Source organism: Dermacentor andersoni, chromosome 10 (assembly GCF_023375885.2).
Source record: "Dermacentor andersoni chromosome 10, qqDerAnde1_hic_scaffold, whole genome shotgun sequence".
In the NCBI taxonomy this organism is placed as follows: domain Eukaryota; kingdom Metazoa; phylum Arthropoda; class Arachnida; order Ixodida; family Ixodidae; genus Dermacentor; species Dermacentor andersoni.
The window spans coordinates 118417495-118439599 of record NC_092823.1 but is presented as its reverse complement, the minus strand read 5'-3'; the positions used below and the strand labels follow the sequence as shown (position 1 = coordinate 118439599).

At 49.2% G+C, this 22105-nt stretch overlaps 1 protein-coding gene across 1 annotated transcript; it reads right to left on the bottom strand.

Annotated features, from left to right (window-relative positions):
- Positions 1 to 378: 378 nt before the first annotated feature.
- LOC126543656 (uncharacterized) lies at positions 379 to 21549 on the bottom strand. The gene is made up of 7 exons (XM_072284838.1): positions 21490 to 21549; positions 19995 to 20033; positions 12755 to 12811; positions 11862 to 12010; positions 8315 to 8605; positions 4492 to 5604; positions 379 to 867 (listed from the first exon to the last, which is right to left on the bottom strand). The coding sequence occupies exons 4-7, from the start codon at positions 11988 to 11990 to the stop codon at positions 385 to 387; spliced, it is 2016 nt and encodes a 671-aa protein (XP_072140939.1). The 5' UTR covers positions 11991 to 12010; positions 12755 to 12811; positions 19995 to 20033; positions 21490 to 21549; the 3' UTR covers positions 379 to 384.
- Between the last annotated feature and the right edge of the window lie 556 nt (positions 21550 to 22105).

Sequence of the window (22105 nt, the reverse complement as noted above, 5' to 3'; positions counted from 1 at the left end):
ACTCCAGCTCACGTGGTGTGACGTCACGCAGCGAGGTCACGCTAAAGGTCAATGGTGCCTACCACCGCCTCGCCACGGAACGGGCTGAAGTGCGACCTAAAGTAGTATTGCTTCGCAATAATAACAAAATAGAACGTCAAAGCCACTAAACCATCGCAGCGAGTGTCGCCTAAGCTAGTGATCCCAATTCCGGAAGCTTTAAGGCATTTGCACTTATATTTGTACATTTCCTTGTGGCTGCTCGGTAAGCCAGATATGGGACAGAAACCGAATCAAGTGGACGTTTATGTAATAAAAGTCCGAATAAAAACACAAAAGAGGAGAGCAACGACACCTCCTCGAATGAATGCAATTAAAGAGAACGCATTGGGGGGGGGGGTCTGTCTAGTCGACACAGCATCGGTTTATCTTCCACATCTGGTCTCCGGGATGACACTCAAGAGCCTGGGCGAACTGAGGCAGGCTGGTCACGGCAAACAGGCACGCCGCGTAGGACGTGTCGAAGTCCAGGGTGTTAACGTCCGCAGGGACGTCGCGGGCCGTACACAGCGGCAGGCAGGCGAGCTTGAAGAACGCCGCGTTGGAGTCCTTGGAGCGCTTCTCGCTCTTCTTGACGACATCGACGTCGTGCTGTCGCTTGCCGGCGTACGCGAGCCGCAGGGCGTCCACGACTGCGAACGCGTCGTCGAAGTGGGAGTCGTCGAGGCGCTTGAGGTACCTGGCCGAGACTCCTGAGTAGCACGTCTGGATGGCCGTGTAATTGGCCAGCGTACCCGAACTCCACGCGTCGCCTTTGATGGTGGCCACTGTCCCGTTGTCGACCGCCGCCTTTGGGTTGAAGCTCTTCCGGTCCAGGAATGACAGTACCTAAAAGGCACGAGTTGAGGTTGGTTGATGACTTCTCCTCGAGATCTGTGACTCGAGGGCAAGCTATAGGATGATATATAGAATAGAAACCGATAAAGTATTTGGAGGCTTCGGACCCTGACCCCCGATATTATCTCGGCCTTGGGACCGACAAGCTAAAGCCGTACAATGTTTACCGATTGTCCAGCTGCTCGGCCAGTTAGTGAAGCGTGTTCGAAATATACAGCGCGAGGACGAAAACGGAAGCATTTCGAAAATAAAAACAGAAAGAAAAAGCATTCTGAGGCTTACGGCTGGGCTAGCACATCGACACCTGCGATCAGCATGGCCTCGGTGTGAGCAACCTTAAGTCCTGCGATGTTTCCCAAGTCTCCAGTTCCTCGGCTAGTTCGTTACTCATTTTCAAAATGCACACCTCGATGACAAACGGAGAGGGTGTTTGGAACAGAGAAACAGAGAAAGCATGAAGCCTTCCAAGGCTTTGGTTGCGGTGGCAATCTCAGACATTCTACCGCCTAGACCTGTGAATGGCCTTTATTTTTTGTAATAGTAATCAATATGTTACCGCAAAATAAACGAAAGTATAGTTTGGAAAAATATTTTATGGGTGGTAACTGCTTTAGTGCTTCACTTGGCATTTTTTTTTATCCCTAAGGTACGAGTGACACATCGTAAACTATGCATCCTGCTTGCGGCTCTATTACGGTGGCAAATGATGTCTCGGTGCATTCAGCGCAACTGTTAATTCAGGGCGCTTTGACTTGGGCGATTACTTGGGATATTATGGGCAATGACGTGTTCACCGAAATTTATATTGTACAGGCATAATCTGTGCGTGCTTTATATTACCGTCATAACAGCGCAAGGACAGAATAGGGATGACGACACAGGACACTTAGTGTTGGGTGCCATATCATTCATGGCCATGTTGCTCGACTGAAAACGCGCCTAAATTTTTCACATTATACCAATAAACTCACTAACGCAAATATATGCTGTCTTCTGGGGGAAGTTAATTTATTTCGAAGATGCCATTGCTTGTTGTATTATCATAAGTGCAGTTTAAAGGTGCTTGTCCCCGTCCACTCAGAAACGTTGCTGCGACACGTGTGTGTAGTGGCTTTTGAAGGAGAGGAAGAGAGAAGTGCAGTGCCGTAACTGTCTCTCAGAGGAGGACACACCAACAGCACTGCACAGGGAAAGGGAAGTGGGGAGAAAAAGATCAGGGAGAGAAGGAAAAGAAGGCGGAAAAAAAAATAACAAGAAGGGTGAAGAAGCAATGCGGGCTTGCAGCCGCGCTCTCACCTGCGTGTCACCGCAAAAGTCAAGTAGGGCAGGAAGCACTTTCTTGACAATGGAAGGGTGTGGGACTGCCCTGTGACTCGGAGGCAGCACTTCTCTTTCCGGCAGCCCACCCTTTCATTGTCAAGAAAGTGCTTCCTGCCCTACTTGACTTTTGCTGTGACACGCAGCTGAGAGCTGCGATACGCAAAGATGCACTGAGTCTACCGTTGGCTGGGGTTATATTATGTTGACTCGAGGGAGGATCAAGAGTTCACACTTATACACCGTTTCATACGTAGCAGCCCCAGAGAACATGACAAGTCACTCTGTGGAGTCTAAACAGGCTTTTCTCATGTCTCTGATTCGTGAGCAAGAAATTGTGCGTCACATGTGCATCAAATATATGTGTATGCGTCACGTAACTCAATCTCACATTAGGTCGCAAAATATCACGTAATTATTACATAAAAGGAAGCTCAATGACGGGCACCCTTTGAACACCGCGCAGTAAAAAACACAGCACGTCGTGTACAGAAATAGAAAAGCTGCCCAAATGATGCGTGCCCTGTGCGCAATTGTAGTATCAATACATGAAGTAATCATTCTGTATAAGATTGTACAGTTTACATAGCATGCCTGCTTAGTATGAAACAGGGTATACATATCTATAAGTAGGTGTGCTTATATATGTCCTTCTCTCAAGCAGTGCACGCAATTAGGCTCATGCATATCCGGGCAACTGAGTAGGCGCTAACAGGACAAGGACAGAAACACAGTGCGACACAATACGCGTGCGGCGACACTCATGTCTGTTCTCGCCTTGTTGAGTGTTGCCCATTACACCCCTCTGACACACTGACTCAACGTGAACAAACTTTACCGACTCGGCTATGCTTGGGGGAAGCGCAGTGTGGCGGTGAAGAGAAAACTACGGAAGTGAAGCGCGCGCATTACAATACAGAGATATAGCTTAGCGGGCTTACAGGCCAGCGAGACCAGCGGGCGAGCGGAGACGCCAGAGGAGCGCTCCACGAAAGGAAGTTTCAGCTCAGCAATCCTTCCTCCGGACAAGCGGAGTAAAGCCCCTTAAACTTCGTAAACTAGCAGCACGCTTTGAAGAATGCCGCCTCCTCCTTGCGCGCTCTGGCCGAGGCCAACGCCGCGTCGCTATTGGCCTGATAGTATCATGTGGGCCCTCGCGCCATGCTTCCGCGCCATTTTTGCTCGAGAAGCGTCTACGGAGTGGCGAGGAGCACATGTTGGCGCCGTTGCTACGCTCGTGCAATGTAGGCGGCGCCACGGTCGGCGAGGGAGCGTGAAAGAGAGGAGAAACGAGGAGGAGTGAAGGCGGAGGAAGAGAGCGTCGCTACTTTGCGAAGTGCAAGGGGTTTTAAAGTGGAGCGCTTTGCTGCGCCACCTGTCGAACAGTGTTAGACTTACTGTGAAAAGACCAGTACGCTCGCTTCAGGTTCTCGATGGCGGTCATCCGCTTCAAATCGTCGCCAAATGGCCTGTTTGCTATGACCTATCGAAGGACGCAGAGGCCCTCATTGGCGCTGAAACACATCCGAGGCTTTTTCGCCTGCAGGCGAGCCAGCGCCGCGTTTGAAGGCGACACCGACGACATGACTGTTCGTGCAGGTAGTCGCCATGTTCGTTTCGCATGGACGCTGGCCTGCTGCGCGCTCTCCGCTGGGCAAACGGGAACAGCGAGTAACGGGCGGCTCCGTAAGCACGCTGGCCGCCCCAGAGTACCGCACATGCGGATGGACATCTCCACTCGCCTGCTGGGCCCGCAGGCCCGTAATCCGCTGAGCTATAACTCTATAGTAGTCCTACCGTCTCGTTTAATTTTGTTTTGGCTACTACAGCCACGTAAAATTAAACAATGTGCACCCCAAGGTGTCAAACTTGGATATATTTTCTTGCTTCACTCCGCTGTGTTCTGGAAAACACGAAACCGTTGCAAGTATCAAGTTAGTATCATGATCTGCAGTGAGAATCAGAAGTTATAGTGCATGAGAATGTGGAGTGGTACTCTGCACAGTGTCAAATTTCGCCATGTTGTCATTTTGAGTCAGTCGTAGAGGCCGTAGCAGCCTTGTGAGTCAACTGGGTCTGGCAAATGGCAAATTCCACAATATGGCAGAATTCGACAATGTCTGGAAAAAAGTAGAAGAGCCCTCATGGTCTATCAAAACCGAAAGAGCTGTCAGGCTCCGCGCGACTACACGGGACAGTACACATGTGCAGAAGCTGCGCCGCCTTATCATTTCCTTCTTGTTCACAGTGAGAGATAATCTTATCACTCTGCTGGTGCTAAAATCATTGGCGAGATACCTTTCGTGCGAGCTGGACGCCCATCGTCGCCAAGTTGACGAACTTGTCGTCCTCCACTCGCCGGTAGTACATCGGCGGAATCGCGAAGGATACCGGCACGTACACCGTCAGGGTCTCCGGTTCCGCGACCAGGTCCGTGCCGGCCAGGATCTTCGTGACACGGGAGTCGCTGCCGCTGAACTCCGGGTAGAACAGGCACTTCTCGACATCGCGGGAGCGCAACGACACCAGGTTCGACGTGAAGTTAGCCGACTTGCTGAACTTTTCGGCGTAGCACTGGACCGCCCGCTCTGTCAACATGGCGGTGCGGAAGCGCAACATCCGCGCCTTTTCGAGCTTGCCGAGCGCAACGCTGCGGTCGTGTTCGCTCATCCAGCTCCTGGCACGGATATGCTCGCTCATTCGCGACTTGATGAAGTTCATGTAGGCGTCGACCCCCTCCTCGACGGCCTTAGAGACGGACAGGAAGCTGCTCATCAGCTGCAGCCAGACGTCCTCCAACGCGGCCCCTGTGGCACGGTAGCAAACACCCTTGACGGCGAAAGGACTGCGGTCCTCGGACAGCTCGTAATCGTAAGTGATTACGGGGACCGATAAAAGTGCCAGCACGTACAGCGGTCGAGCCGCGCTGGTGGTGCGCACGAGGACGCCGTTCAGGTCCTCGCAGATTGCGTCCACACCTGCCATCTTCACAACGTGTTCTTGCCGGGAGAGGTCCTTCTCGAGTGCTCGCCTCCAGACATCTGCTGCGAAACCCGGACATCTAACGTCTTCTAGCCTCCGTTCTGATAGGCCGTCCTGTACAACCATGCGGGCTCTCGTGCGGTCCAGCTTCAGGACTTCCTCGATGACCGCGTCGTTCGCGTGTTCCTTGCCAATCTCCTTAAGGACGACGCTCGTGTAGTTTCCCAGGTGCGATTCGTAAATGGGTTTCACCAGAAGATGAAACGGCGACTCTCTGCGGATCAGGAGAGCCTTTTCTGAGCCGCTCACGACAGGGGTCGTGCTGACCAGCGAGTGGAAACGGTTCACCAGAGAGAGGTGAAGGATATTGTGCAAGAAGTTTTCCGAGCTCGTTTCCGTGAACCACTGCGGCAAGGGTAGCTTCAGCGCCTGCAAAGGGGACACATCATCATCATCACCACCACCACCACTCCGTCACACGACTACCATCATAACTGTCATTATCGTCATCGTCATCATTATTGAGTGCATGCTCTGCGCCTATCCTCCAGGTCTCCAATTGTCTTGTGCTGCGTTTCGAGGAAATTTTTTGCAGCACCCTCAGTTTTCGCATTATGATCAATCTACCGGCTCGACATGATAGATCTGTGACTAAGGCGCTCTGATGCAAAGACAGAAACCGTGAGTTTGATTTAGAGATGCGGTTTTCGCATTCCGCAGCCATGGGCAGGGAAGTCGTTCTTGCGTAACATGTCCTGTGTGCGCGTTAAGAACTCCAAGTAGTAATAAACAAGCCCAAGTATACAGGATTTTGTTACGGTGGAGCTGTATATGTCTACGTTTCCATATATTTTCAATGTCCGTGCCTCGAAACTCCCGCGCTCTCAATGAGGAGGCAAAGCAAACCGGTAAGGCATGTGCTGACATCTGGCGTAGCAAAAGGAAAGCTAGCCAACGGGTGGCGAATAGCAGCGAAGATCGTGCCCGAGAGGCTGCCAGCAAGCGGTGAGCTTGACAGGAAGACAGGTGCCGCGAAGCGGAGAACGTGGCGAAGCGACGCAAGTACCACGTCAGCAAATTGCGCGAGCACGAGGGTGCGTATGCAATATTTTAGGGGTCGTTTCTTGGCAGACATTTTAGATTCAGCTGTGCCATGTGTGACAGACTCGTTCGAGAACAATTTGATGGTGATTGGTAACGTTCGAGATGCCGCGAAGCGGGAGTGTTATGCGGGTCTGATAGCTGCCCCAGCTATCAAACCCAGCCAGCTGCTCGGTTTGCCAGCGCCGAGGGAGCGCTAATAGCACAGCGCGCATCGACCATTTGGTGTGACAGGTGGCTGCTAACAAGCCACATACCGCATTTCCGTGCCTGCGCAAAGAACCGAATAGACAGTGTGTTGCGTGTGATGGTACGGGGAGGCCGCGCGTAGTGCGTAATGCCGAAGAGCACGTTTCTCACGAGGCCTAACTTTGGGACCGCAGGCGTGAGTGAGAGCGGCGGGCGACACGAACCAGTGAGGAGGGTGCCGAGGAGGCTGCCCGTCAGCGGCGGGCTCGAGCGGAAAGCCACCAGATCGCAAAGCGATTATTGCAGCGCAACGATGGAAGTACCAAGCTCAGAACGCTGGTGCTTATAGTGGGGTGAATGCGCGATTCCGTCGAGACTTAGTGAACAAAACGTTTGGCTTCAGTTGTCGTGTGTGTGAACGATAGCGGTTAGAATACGATCTATCGGTTATTGGCAACATTTCTCACTACGACGTTTACAGCTACGCTTGGCCATCCACCTTTGCAGGGTTAATGGCTTTGAATTTTTTAAGCCGCAGCACATTTTTAAAAATTGCCTGAGTTGCCTGATAGCACACCTCTAATCGTTGAACTAATTTACTCGATGGGGCGGTTATTAATTCCACGAGAAATCAACATACCAAATTCCATAATTAAATTGCTTATGCTAATTAACTTTATCATTGATTAGTTTGCGGGAAATCTTAAAATCTACGAATTATAGCCGGAGTGTTCTTGAATTGTCCGACGTAACGCAGTGGTGTTGCAGTTACGTTTTTTAAGAAAACGGTTTTTTGTTCATTGAAGCACAACATTATCTCGAACGCCAATGCATTTCGTCCGACACTTGGAAAATAAATATATCGAAACTGGTGCAGTCCAGAAAATTTGTTCGAAGTCTATGCACCTCGCGCACTCCCTAGCTACAAGCCGTAGATTAAAGTATGTGCAGTATAATATGTAAAGGTTAATTATCCTCCTAACTCAATTAATTGTTCATTTAAGGAATTTGAACTCTGGTAGAATAAATGGGCACCTCATCGAGTACTTTGTTACAAGCATTGCAATGAATTGTGTCATTTGCCAGAGGCAATTTCTTAAAATTTGGTGGAGCTAAATGTTGCCTGTATAATAACCCTATCAACAGATAAGCTTTTTTTACTAAATTATCCGCCTTTACGTCATCATTTTTCATGCCCACTGGAAAACGCCAGCCTCTCGCAGCGATCTCCAACTACCCCAATCCCCAACTATATCAGTGATATCCAGTTACGTCTACCTCACCTCTACGTAAAGACTGGCGTATAAACAAGCGATACCTAACACAAGCTCCGCTTGAGCACATGACTTTTTAAGCCTTTAATTACATGGATCCAAGGTGCTGGCCTATTCCCAAAACAGTTTTTCTACGGTGCATGCCTGACTGCTTGGAGCACATATCTCTTGACCACGGACAGCCGACGGAAGTGACTTGTGCTCAAGCAGTCTTTTGCAGGATTTAAGTTTGAAGGCAGGGCATGGGCAGGACACGTAATGAGGAGGGAAGATAACCGATGGTCATTAAGAGTTACGGAATGGATTCCAAGGGAAGGAAAGCGTAGCAGAGGGCGGCAGAAAGTTATGTGGGCGGATGAGATTAAGAAGTTTGCAGGGACAACATGGCCACAATTAGTACACGACCGGGGTAGTTGGAGAAGTATGGGAGAGGCCTTTGCCCTGCAGTGGGCATAACCAGGCAGATGATGATGATGATTATGATGATGATGATGATGAAGTTTGAAGTGCGGTAGCGGACTAGACAGTGAAGAGGGGATCGCTTTGTACCCCCCCTCCACTATCGTTAAACTCACGTCGAAGAGCTCTTGAGTCACGGCCCCAATGTCAATCGGTTTTTCAAGAAAGGCACGGCAGGACCGGTAGAATTGTGAGGCGTCCTGCTTCAGCGGCACGTAGTCGCCTTGCATGTGGTCCATGGTCAGCTCCCGGTGCCAGACGTTCGTGAAGTTGCGCGCCACGTCAATCATGAACGAGGATGGCTGCTTGCCCACTGGCGTCTCGATCCAGTGATAGCACACGTGGCGGTAGAAGTCGCGGCAGGGTTTGACTTGGCTGTCCGCTAAGCTGTCTGTGCGGATCATCACCTGCAGAGCGATGCAGTTCGAACACCGGATTCTGGTGAGCTTCGGCAATATTCGCGGCGCCGTTTTGTTTACTGACGCGTTATTTCCGACTTGCCCTAAATTAAGGTCCAAGCCATTTTAACTCCTACATAAAAGAATGCTCCAAAACGGCAGAGTGCCCTAAATAATTTACTATGAGAGCCTGGAAGTAACAATGCACTTTTTTTTCTGTGGAGTATGAAACCGCCCAAGAAATGATTATTTGGTAGGCTGCCTCGATAGCACCTCACGCTCCCAATCGCGCTATTGAAGCACCTTCTAGTGTTCCCTGGTACTTGCCATGAGGCCTCGCAGCCATTCTTTATGCAAATAGTGATGGCCATTTGACATCGACTGCTTGACAAATACTGTCACTTCTATGTTTAGCAAAATGGCCGCACGCATGTCTCGTTTCGTCAACGTGCTAGTGCAAATTTTATGGTGAAAATGCAAATTAGAAAAACAAAAAATATAAGAGGCTTCCGCGGCCGTACGGCGACGCATGAATGCCAGCTCGAGCAGTGCGCGAATATGGGTCAAAGATTTTAAGGATCGTCAGGTAAGCATTGAAGTGTCCCTCAGACTTCAATGCCAACGAGGGAGCCGGTATATTGCGGCCGTACATGTTCATACCACCGGTGAAAAGTTATGTTTTCCTCCCCTTTCATTTCCTTTATCTTTATTATTATCTATATTTAAATTTGAACCAGAGCTGATTTCGCCAATGCTTTTCGTATCTCCATTGTCTGTTGACTTTATGTGGCCATGATTACCAAAGATCCGGCACCTCGGTTTTCCTTCTCTCGTTTATTCGTAGCGAGGGTCTGGAATCTGGCAGCCCTGATTTCATTAGGTGGCGTACGTGGGCTTCTTAGTAACGTACCTGCTCTGTGTAGTTCACGTGTTACGTTAGGCCATTGGGGAAGGAGCGATGTCCCACATCCGCCCCCCACGGCTTTGCGTGACGCTGGCTAACGCTCCAATAGGGCTAGGTCTAGTAAACACAAGTGCCCAAGTTAGTGACGCATTGATAGCCATCGTCGTAGCGCAACTGGTAGAGCCACGCACGCGTGATGTGGAGGTTGTGGATTCGGCTCCTACCGGGTTCCAGTTATCTTTTCGTGTACATTCATTTCCCTTTCTTTTATTATTTGCTACACTTCAATTTCAACAGCTAACATCCCCGCTCTTTGGCTCATTGTCTGTTGGCTGTATCTGTTCTTGACTAGCAATATTTATTTATTTACATATATATATATATATATCTATATATATATATATATATATATATATATATATATATATATATATATATATATATATATATATATATATAATTCAAGGGAAAGTTCTGTAGGTCCGATGCATATGTGGTTGAAGAAACACTCAAGAGCACACTTAAGATAGTTGCATTTTTAATGTTTCTTTAATACATTTATTGAACATTATTGAAATTTAATGTTTCTTTATTGAAAACGAATGTCCACACGAAGAACATTGCATTTAACAAAAATGTTGTATCTATGAGTTCTGTAACTGACTCCAGGTCTAAGTCTTATTGCTCTTTTTTTTTTGAGTAACTAGAAGCGCATTAGTATCGGTTTCACATGTGGTTGGTCATACCAGGGGACAGTAATTAAGCAAACATTGGAATATGGTATGCTAGACAATGAGCTTGAACTTTAACGCTGAAGCTTCTGGCGACATTTTGACACGAAACCTACAGCGCGTGATTGCTTTGGTGCAGTTGGACCTGATGTGATAGGCCCACCTCTTGTTGTCACCAAAAATTGAAATCTCTCGTACTCATCAGGAGATTTAAGTTTACTTATAATTTTAATTACTGAATTATTCAGCATCGACATCTGATTTACCGGGATGGTTTTTTTTTTTTTAATAGCGGAGAAAAATTGCTCCTGTAGCCTTTTTCCTTTTTGCTAGCAATTCATTTGCTCCAGACAAAATGCTTAGCGCCCTCAAAGCAGCATTACCTCTTGTTACGAGCTCTTCTTCTGAGGAGTCACCGAGTTCACACCAGTTACCTAGTACATTCTCTATTTCGTGACACTCCCTTAAGCTCGGTGCAGTTTTTTACAAAAAAAAAAAAAAAAAAAAATCAAGGCGAGATTTGTCCTTACACTCATTCACTACCACGAGAATTATTGCTAGTTCATAAAACGATGTACGATTTGGTATGCATTTCCACGGCCGCAACCGAACGCAGCCGCAACAAAGCTACAGCGTGCTCCAACAATTAATTTCAGTTGTAGCTTACGATGCACAAATGAACCAAGAACATTAGGAGTGTATGCGTGCCGCTAAAGCTCATTTTGATAAGTAACATGAACCGCAGTGTCTATAATTCTTTAAAACTAAACAGTCATTCGTGCTTGCAACGTTATCAAAATCGTCGAAACATTGAGTGCGATTGTTTCTTGCTGTACACAATTAATGCGAGGCGAAAATAATTTCGGAAATGTCTATATGAGCATCCACAAGGTCGTCTAAGCCAGAAGGGCGAAGTTGAGACACGTGCATGCGATGTCCATTATCTAGCACGCTCTCTGAACACACACACTAATACCACAGGCACTTTCGACAAACAGACACAAGCACTAGATTTCACTCTAGTGTTCTCGTCACGAAACTCTATGAAGTGTAGCATGGAGCACGAGATCTGGCGGCGCCCCCTGCTGCCACTGTATTTCGGAGGCTATGGAGCTAGCCTAGTCGTGGACTCTCTATCTCCTCGTGATTAGGTTTCTGTGGCAATGATGGAAAATCTATGGATACGGGAAGCGAACGCGGACCGCTCTCCCGAAAATATTCCCGCACGCCTCATTCGACACTGAGCTTTAGGCTTGGCAACCGAAGACGGAGACGTCTTATTTGCTACATCACTCATATCGATGTGGGACTTATAATACACCGCTGAATTTCAAACGTAATTTTTTTTTGTTTTCTTGTTTAGACGCCTGGCGAATGAGAAACCGTCTCGAGTAGCGAGATGAGATGATTTAGTAACTTTCCTGTTCACTCAGCAGCGGTTGAGCTGGTCCAGTAACTGTTCAGTTGATTCAGTAACTGTCCGGTTCTCGTGCTCCGAGAAACTGAAACAGAGGGTGCTGTCGCACTCTGCCACGCACTACATGGCGCAGTGACACACGTGAAGAAGTTCCGTCCATCTAGCTTTTGCGAAAGTGCCGCAGAATTTTGTGCGTTTGTTTAGTGACGTCACCTCTTGGCATTCTTGGCTGACGCACGGCAGGCCCTTCACGGGGGCCGTCTTCTTCAATACCCCCATGAACGTCAGCCCCATTATGACGCAGCTTACAACAATAACAGCGCCTGCTGCTATCAGCCGCATCTTGACGTAGTCGATGGCATCTGCACACCGTAAATCACATCTAGTCAATAAATCAATTCATCTGTCGATTGCACTGCAATTGCAATGTCGTGCTCAGGTTACCTGAGTTGTTTCTTCGAAGTAAGTTTGTATCGAAATTCCAAAGCGGGATCAAAACAAAGTTAGCTGGCTCGGCGGTAAATTTCAACGCTTGTCGAAAAGTTGATCGTGATTGATATTTTGCCTGGGTGAATTCCCCAGAAATGTGCCCAAATGAGAAGGCCGATAGTGACAAATGCGCCTTTGACACTATGGAACATTTTTTTACATTAGACCACCAGAAAAATTTATCAACAGAAACGAAATTTACACTTTCCTATTTTCTCCAGTGTGCTCTAAAGGACATGAATGAATCGCAAACTTATCTGTTTACGTTATAGCACTTGAAGTTGCAGCTGAGTCCCAAAGGACTAAAAACAGCAGAATTCTGCAAAGCAATCTTTAGCAACAAAAAGCTCTTGGACATCAACAGTTTCAGGGACGGTAGAATATTTTACTAATTGAATCATTGCTAGCAACTGCGATTCCATGCACAGTGGAAAACGAATATAATAAACTGATACATTAAATTCTTGGTATTTATGATATCCTTGTCTTATTTCCGAGTCAATTCTTATTCTTGTTTTGCGCCTGCGTGTTTCTTCCGATATCAAGCGTTGTGAAGGGTAGACAATGCGAACGTCACCCAAACTCAGGCGCGCTCATTCCGTGCGGCCAAAACTCACCCGCGTTCGAGGTCTGCGGAACAGGTTCCTCATCCGATACCGCAGGGTCTTTTGGCGCTGCGATCAAATAAAAACGCAACAAGAAAAAGTGAGAACCGTGGATTTTCGTTGCAGAGAGTGTACACGGGTTTGCAATCCCGTCAGATGCGCAAAATCTAATCCTAGCGCATTGCATTTCCCAGTGCCTCGTTGCAATGCGATGCTCCAGCGTTTAGATGTAAACATATATGACCGCTCGTGCGGCGGCGTCTGAAACGGGTAGAATCGAAAATTGAGCTTCTTGGGGTACCTATCTACGTGTATACTCGGGGACAGCTCCAAAAGACGGGGCGATATCAAAAAAGCACGAGCTCCGTTTTTGAGATTAGGTCTCGACGTTTTTCTTTCATCGTTTCGTCACTCATCTGCGTCCGCAACAAGCTCTAGCCTACTTTTAGCCAGTGTATGTAGCCAGTGAATATGGAAGAGGAAACAGCAGCCTTCCATAATACATTGCGCACCCCTTGATTCCACGCGTTAGCCGCTTAGACGAATTCGCTGGAAGCAACGTGACCCACTCGAGCTGCGTCCAGCCACCCCCCCCCCCCCCTCCCAATAAAGGATCCACTACTATTGTCCCCATCTGGTATTTTTCGTTGTTCGCTGGAGGTCGTAAAGCGCCCTGTATATGCAGCGTTCCATTGCAAGAAATTTTTGAATTGGTGCGTTAATAGCGCAGGTAACAGCAATTAAAATGTCTCGAAGCCGTGCTGCCTGGATCCGAGCTTCACTACCTATACGTAGACGCTCTCTCCCTTGGGGTGGAAGAAGAAGACGCCGACTAGTGCGGACGTGGAAAGATCGGCTCCCGCTTTCGTAAATATTTTCGGTCTGGTTTTTGTGTCACCTACCGCGGAAATGCACGCCATTCGACACGGTTTCTTCTGAGGACTTCCTTCGGTGAGTGGCCTTTGCGCGGAAACCGTGGAACTTTTTGTGTAGACCACGCCGCGGCGACGCTAGGCGCGGGTAGGCTTAGGCCTAACCCGACGAAGAGGGGCATTATGCCCGAAGTAGAAATGGTGGTAGGAGAGGAAATCTCCTCCGAAGAAGCCAACAGCCCAGGCTGGACGACAGCGTTGGGCAAGAACAAGAAAGCCCGGCAAGAAACACCAGTTTCAACGAGCAAGAGAGCTCACGTGGGCTCGAAGGGTGGCTGCCGCACGGCTGCCCCGCAAGGCGTGTTGCAACGTCTCGCAGCCTCGTCGAGGCTCCCCAGACTACCTAGGGAGCACATACGAATTATTGTCCGCCCAAGGGGCGGGCTTGACGTCAAAAAGATAAGCCAAATCAAGCTGGCTCAAGCCTTGGCCATGGCGGCTGCACTAGCCCCCACAGAAACTGAGGGCGACGTAATCTGCCCTAATTTCACTCAAAACGTTCTCGTCGTATCCACCCCGGAGAAGAAGAACGCCGCCGCTTATGCAGGAATCCAGCAAATCCGCATAAGCGAAGGACTGTACAAAGTGGCCGCATACATAGCGGCCCCAGACAACACCTGCAAAGGGGTCATACGAGGGGTCGACGCAGACATCAGCGAGGCCCAACTCCAGCGCATGATCGTCAACCATCGTAACCCGAAGGCTCTGGAAGTCAAACGAATTAAGACCACCACCACAGTGGTTGTCCTCTTCGACGGCATGAAAGTGCCTAACTACGTCATGTGCGGCGTCAGCCTTCTGCGCTGCACGCTCTACAAACGCCAAACCGAGGTGTGCTACGCGTGTGGCGGCTTGGGACATCGCGCGGACGTCTGCCCCAACCCCACCAATGAGGATTGCCGGGGCTGCGGACTAAGCTCACCACCCGATGACCACCAGTGTTCGCCGAAGTGCGCCCTTTGCGGAGGCCCGCATCTTACGGCGGACAAAACGTGTAAGCAGCGCTTTCAAGTCCCATACGTCGTACGCAGACGCCGACGGCGCCGTAAGCGCGCCAACAACAAGCACCAGCAGCAACAGCTGGCCAAGGAGAACAGGCCACGTGGCTCCAGCGCGGCGGGAGCCCCCAGGAGGGAGCGCTCCGTCACGCCCTCTGGTCGACAACGCAGCCTCTCCAGAGGGCGCTCTCGTTCCCGAGGGCGCTCTAACTCCCGGGTTCGGATCCAGGAAACGCCAACCTGGGCCGATCGTGTCAAGTCGAAGCAGACGACGCCGGCTTCAAAGGTAACGCAGGTAGCATTGCCGGAGCATAAAGTTGATCCCAGAGTCGCTCAACTCATGCAAGAGAACGCTCGACTCAAAGCAGAAATGCAGCAGATGAGGGCCGACTTTGAGTCTTTCCGTAAGTCGTACCCCTCGCAAGTCGAGAAGCAACAGGTGCCCCCCTCAGGGGAGCCGCAGGCGCGCTCGGGTAAACGTAGGGCCGCACCCCCAGAGGGGGACGCTGACTCTATGGAGACCGAGTCCAATAACAAAGACTTAGAAAGCATGCAGCGGGCAATTCAGCAGCTCGCTGAAAGCGTGACTGTCCTCCTTAAAAGGATGGCGTCCCTGGAAAGTGCACAGGCCGCGTTAGCTACTGCTAGACAGCCTTCGAGGGAGCCCCGTCGGGCACCTTTACCCGCAAGCGCCGTCCCCGTCAACAAGACGGTGGAATGGCCAATCCAAAGCAATCACCATGGCGGTCAATCCCAATAAGTTGGTTGTGTGGCAGTGGAACTGTGCCAGTTTCCAACGGCGCAAAGCTCCGCTGCAGCAATTCGTTTCGGCACAGGCGGTCAAACCGCACGTAATTCTTTTACAAGAAACTCTCGATGACGCGCCCACCTTTCCGGGATACCGGGTTGTATCGATACGGGAGGAAGGAAAGCGGGGTTTAGCAACCTTGGTCGCACGGAAGTGCTCCTTTCAAGTACACAAATTACCAATTGGCAAAACTAGGGCGGAAATCATTATGGTCGAAATTATCCCTAACAATTGGCTTAAGAGCAGTGTCTTCCTTTTAAACATATACAGCTCGCCGTCGGATCAACGGCAGGCATTCGCCACGATCATGACAAAGGCGGTGGCCCTGAGCAAGGGAGCCCCCATAGTGATAGCGGGTGACTTCAATGCCCCCCACAATGCCTGGGGATACCCCCGCCAATCCACCAAGGGCAATCTCCTTGTCCAGGCAGTTGCTGACTGCTCACTGGAATTGATTACGGATGCTCAATACCCGACGCGAACCGGCACGTCGGTAGTCCGAGACACCACTCCGGACCTGGCTTTCGTCAAGAACGCTCCCGGAGCAGGATGGCAAAATTTGCAAGAGAACCTGGGCAGCGACCACTTCATTGTGGAGATTACCCTAACGATTAGCACAGCCCCTACCAGGGAATTTAAAGTGACGGATTGGGATGCCTTCCGGAAAATACGGAAGGCGGACCAGACCGACTACGATAATCTCGATAGTCTGTTCACAAGACTACAGAAGGACGTACAAGCTGCGACCAAGGTGGTTAAGACCGACCTAAAGATAGATCGTATGGACGCGCGCCTTGCGCACCTCCTAGAAGCCAAAAACTCCATCCTGCGCCGCTGGAGAACGCACAGACTCCACCGCCGGCTTCGTAAGAAAATTGCGGAGCTCAATCGTACAATTGAAACTCATTCCATCGAACTGTCCAAACAACAATGGAATGAAGTGTGCTCCTCGGTTGATGGGCAGATGAGAACGGGGGGCAAATGGAACCTGCTCAAACACTTACTCGACGATTCGCAAACCAAAAGCAATCAGAGATTAGCCATCGATCGCATAGTTCATAATCAAAAGGCGGCAGGCGTATTTGAACACGTCCTCTTGCAAGAGTTGGCCGAAAAGTATCTTCCGCTGGGCCACTCCGGTGACGGGGATTATCCTTGTTATCAGGGGGGAGCGGTGGGGGAGCTCGACGCCCCCTTCACGGAATCCGAAATCTGGGAGGTGCTGCAAACGCTCAACGGTCGCTCTGCACCGGGCCCGGATGGCATCTCCAATAAGCTCCTCCGGAACTTGGACGAACAATCAGTTGCGCTGCTCACCGGGGAGGTCAATAAAATTTGGGAAACGGGCCTAGTCCCCGACTCCTGGAAGACAGCCTCAGTGGTGCTCATCCCGAAACCAGGCAAACCTCTTGCGCCGGAGAACATGCGGCCCATCTCGCTCACGTCCTGCGTGGGTAAGGTGGCCGAACATGTCATTCACAACCGTATATCTAGGCATATAGAAAATAATGAGTTATTCCCTCACAACATGGTCGGCTTTCGGCCGGCACTCTCCACACAGGACGTCATGTTACTTATAAAGAGGCAAATCATTGATGTCGACACTAGAGACACTCGGGGCATCCTTGCTCTAGACTTGTCCAAGGCTTTTGATAACATCTCGCACCGGTTCGTACTAGACGCCATCTCAGATCTGGGCCTGGGGCCACGATTCCATGCGTACGTTAGCTCCTTCCTCAGGGATCGCAAGGCCACTGTCAAAATAGGGCAAATCAAATCGAAGGAATTTACATTGGGAGCGAGAGGCACCCCGCAAGGGGCGGTCATCTCTCCCCTACTGTTTAACATCGCCATGAAGGGCCTCTCGGACAGACTGGCCACAGTAAGAGGAACGGGTCACGCCCTCTACGCGGATGATATTACCGTGTGGTGCATGGGAGGGTCTGACGCTGCAGTTGAGAGTGCGCTCCAAGAGGCGCTCGACATCACACAACACTTCCTACTAGACACGGGCCTGAGTCTGTCACCAACCAAGTCCGAACTTCTATTGTATAGGCCCACCCGACGGGGGGTTAGGTGCTCCACACCCTTAGATCAAGTTCCCATAGCCCTCTATACGAGGGACGGACAACAAATTCACAGAGTGGATACCATCAGGGTCCTCGGACTCTTGCTGGAATCTCGCGGGGGCAACTCACAGACTATAGCCCGCATTACTTCGAAGACGGAGAATATGCTTCGGCTTATCCTCAGGGTCTCGAACCGCAGAGGGGGTTTAAGCGAGAGCAATCTACTCAGACTCTACCACGCGTTTCTGATGAGCCACGTTAACTATGTAGCCTCCGCGTTGCGCTGGTCTAAACGGGATGAGGCCAAAATCGACGCCCTCATGCGCAAAAGCATCAAGCGCGTGCTGGGTTTACCACTCACTACCAGCACCGCGCGTCTCATGCAACTTGGCATGCACAACACCCTATCAGAGGTGATCGAGGCCCAACGAGTGGCTCAAATAATTCGACTATCATCATCGCGAGCGGGGAGACGCATCCTCGAATCCGTTGGATGCGGTCACCAGGAAATCACGGAGCGCAACGTGACCCTATCACCCATGGTCCGAGATACGTTCAAGGTAGATCCCATGCCACGTAACGTCCACCCTCAATACAATGTAGGGCGCCGGGTAGCCAGGGCTCGTTCCCTGTTAAAAGCGGCTGCTGCCACTCCGAATCTGGCATGTTTCGTTGACGCCGCCCAGTACGAGTGCTCTGATCACTATGCCGTAGTTTCAGTTGACTCCAATGGCACTCTGATTAATTCAGCATCCGTGCGGAAGGTTTCTTCAACAGTAGCCGAGCAGGTTGCTATAGCTATAGCACTGAAGGACCCTCTACGTTCCAATATCTTTACAGACTCCAGATCGGCAGCCCGAGCTTTCGCCTCCGGCTCGATCTCAAAGGAGGCGGCGGCCATCCTCGGCAGCGAGGGAGCTGCTGGTTTTCATAGTATCAAATGGTTCCCGGCCCATATGGGAATCAATGTACACTCTGAGCTTGTTAACGCCAATGAGTTGGCCCATGACTGTGCGCGAGGTCTTACACACCGCGGCGGTTCAGGTGGACTCACGGGCGGCGACTTAGGGCTGTACAGGGATTCGCTTCTCACCTTCCATGGAATCTTGACACATTATCAACTTGCTCGGCGAGCCTTTCCGCTACCACACCCTAAACTTAATAGACCGCAATCGTCGGCGTTTCGCATGCTTCAAACAGGGTCATTTCCCTCCAGGGGCAGATTCAGTCACTTCGCGCCTAATGTAGAACCCCACTGTCCAGACTGTGGGGAGGCGTACTGCTCCTTGTCTCATATGCTCTGGCAATGCCCTGCGTTACGCAGCTCATCGCTAACCACTCTAACCGACTGGGAGGCAGCCCTTAAGAGCGGCGACCTCTCAGAGCAAGTACGGGCTGTCCAGAGGGCCTGCGAGAGGGCGGAGGACCACGATCTTCCGACCCCGACGTGGGTGCGGCCCGCGACGGCTACGGGGACTCCCTGAAAAGGGAGGTACCCTATCGCCGGTTCCTCAGGACCATTAATAAAGTTCTTTGTCTGTCTGTCTGTCTGTCTCTCCCTTTGTCTCGAATATACCGTACACGAGCGAGTTGTTTGCCAGCCTTCTCCTATACCTGAGCCGTAAGACTGCGTCAAGTTTACGTCACGAGTACTGCTTCTCGTTTGATGCGTTAGCATCAGGCGTGTCAACGTGAAAAGAAAAGGTTTATGTATAGGAGGCCAAGACCACGTAATGCGGCCTCTACCGCGTGGTATAATATATATATGCATTACCAGAATATTAATAATTAGCTTTTTAACTGATTGTGTTATGGCACATATCGCTAATTACGAGTTGTTGCTGGTGAGTTTCTTATACACTTGGGACAAATTTAGGATAACTCGAGTTTCGAGATATGCGGTTCCAAAATGTGCTACGAAAGAAATTGGCGTTCCAGTCGTTTTTGTGCCTCAGCGGTATACAGAGGAGCTTTCTGAAGGAGGTAAGCTAAAGGAAGCAAGAGCGCATTTTCATTGCAAGATGGATCACTATTCCTTTTTAATTTTGTTAGTTTCACTATGTCTTTCAATTTTGTGTTCCTTGAGAGGTCACTAGCTTTACTCTGCCAACTGCAACATGTGGCCAAAGAAATCCCTTAAGTAATTATTTTGCGAAATCAAGACGAATAATCACTTCTGGAATACAATGTTTGTGCACTGTCTACGTCTTCCAGTAATCAAGCACACGCAGTAGATTTTCGCTATGTGACACAGGCGACTAGTAGCTACTGTTAAATATTATAGAAAACGCTGTTAATATAAAATGAACCAACAGCGCCATGAAGAAGCTGGGGTAATAATGTGCTTGCACTAAGAATGGACGGTTTTTTACTTAACAAGCTAGGTAGTGCGCTCACAAGCCTAATAGAGAACAAATGGACGAGCAGTGATAGGCCGTTACTTACCTTGCGGCGAAATCTCGCTTCCAGACTTTTTCTTGGAGGCTGCGTGTTGTGAGTAATAAATTCAGTCAGTTGTGAAGGAGCGAGGTCACTATTTAAATGAACTGCGCTATTAAATCAAATACAAAGGTTTAGCTTGTCCGTACACACATTACAATTCACGGGTACCGCGAGAAGTCAATAATAGTGACAACGCTTCTTGCGACATCTTCTTAGACTTTCTCCAACTGCGTATTAGCGGTATAAACGTTTTGTCGTTACATGGGTGTTTTCGTGGAAATAACGATAGTGTAGGTTGATAGCTTCGCTGCTGATACCTTGCACCACCACATTGGCATAATGTGGTTGTCCAGTGAAATAATATATAGGGATGTGTCCTTGCTGGTTAAACTTCCTGACACAAGATGGTAAACCGCGCGAGATGGTAAAGGACATAACCAAGACTGCGGCGATCTCATAGATACGTTGTGTGTCCCACCGCGCCAAGAAAGCCGCGGGCCGGGCCGGTGTTAAGGTTGTGTTTACTGCATCTAACAATTTGGAAAGGTTGCACAAGAAAGTCATCGATAGCCGTCGGACGCCTGGACTGTGTAGTAAGCACCATACCGCCAAGCCTGTAGATTGTAAAACCTGTGCAGTTTATGGCTGTCATTCCCACCTCTTGCGGCGGCACTTACATAGGGGAAACTGGACGCTGCCTTAATGAACGTTGACGTGAGCATGCGCACAGTGTCAAGGTTAAGACTGGTAGTGATCTATGTGTTCATTGTGCAAAGTGCGACTGCTCACCCGACCAAGAACAGACATATGTGCTGCGAAGGTACGGCGATCAGATGGCCAGGGAAACCTTTGAGGCCTTTTCAATTTGTCACTTAGGAGCCACTTGCGCAAGCACACCTTCTATAGCTGTTTGCGATAAGGAACTAAAGTTCCTTAGAAGTTCATCGCCTTGGATTTTGTCCATATTGTGCACTTTCCATTTGTATGGTTTTACGCTTGCGACGCATGCGCAGCAAGAGTTGATTGACGAAAACTTGTCTTCCCTTTCTTCCTTTCTCTCGTCCAGCATGTTGCGAATAGTGTATATTAGTGCAGGCTTCAATAAACTTGTTGGCAGTCAGCGCTCTTCCTGTGCTCTTCATTGTCCGTGTGTTTTTTGGTGCTGTTTAAAATGAATGATCCGCACCCACTAGCTAACGCCCAAACCCGTCGAAGTGTTGTCAGCCGGCAAGTTGACTGATTTAACATGATAATCATTACTAATACAAGAACACGTGTGTTCCCTAACCATCTGCCCACCACGTCAACAACATATCGTAATATAAAACTCTATGAAACATACCTGATCATATCTGACTAGTGGTCATGAAAGACACGGGACATAATGGTTTCATTTGCATTTTTTAAGATAACATAAATTCAAGCTATGCCTGATTTAGTGAGATCAAAATCTCAATGCTAGGACGTCTGTCAGCAAAGATGGGAGCAAGCGATTTACCTGAAGTCTTTGCTTTTGACCCTTTCTTTGAAGCCTTTGAGTCTGCAAACGAGTTAAGTAAAGCAAACGACACAAAGCGTTCATGGGGCATCCAATTTATCTCATTAAATACTCGTGGCTAAGACGAATTTGACTGAAAAGAAGTGCATTTCCTTAGCCTGCAGGTGCGCTGTAGTTTTCAAGTCATTATTAACCAACCAAGCAATTTTGCTTTTCCAATTTTCAAATCATTCCTTTATAGAAACGAATACATTTATATAAAAGCGTTCGTTTGTTCGTACAAATGATAATCAGTCGACGGCTTCTGCATAATGTTTTCTCCGTAAACAGAAGCACTAAAGTCGGCGCTACACCATCTGCTTTCCTTAGCGTTTACTATCGAATATTTTAGCAACATAGTTTCGGGCATATTTTCTTACCATTCGGAGACGAAAATTTAAAGGACATGAAGAAAGCAAAAAGATCTTTCTTTCGAGATATTTATCTTACAGTTTCTCAAGATGCCAAGTAGTTTTGCAAACATTATTTGCGCACTAGCACCAGAGCAAGAACGGAGGCGTTTCAAGGTGGCGTATCTTGACAGCTCGTATTCAGATTTAGCTCAAGATTCTCTCTT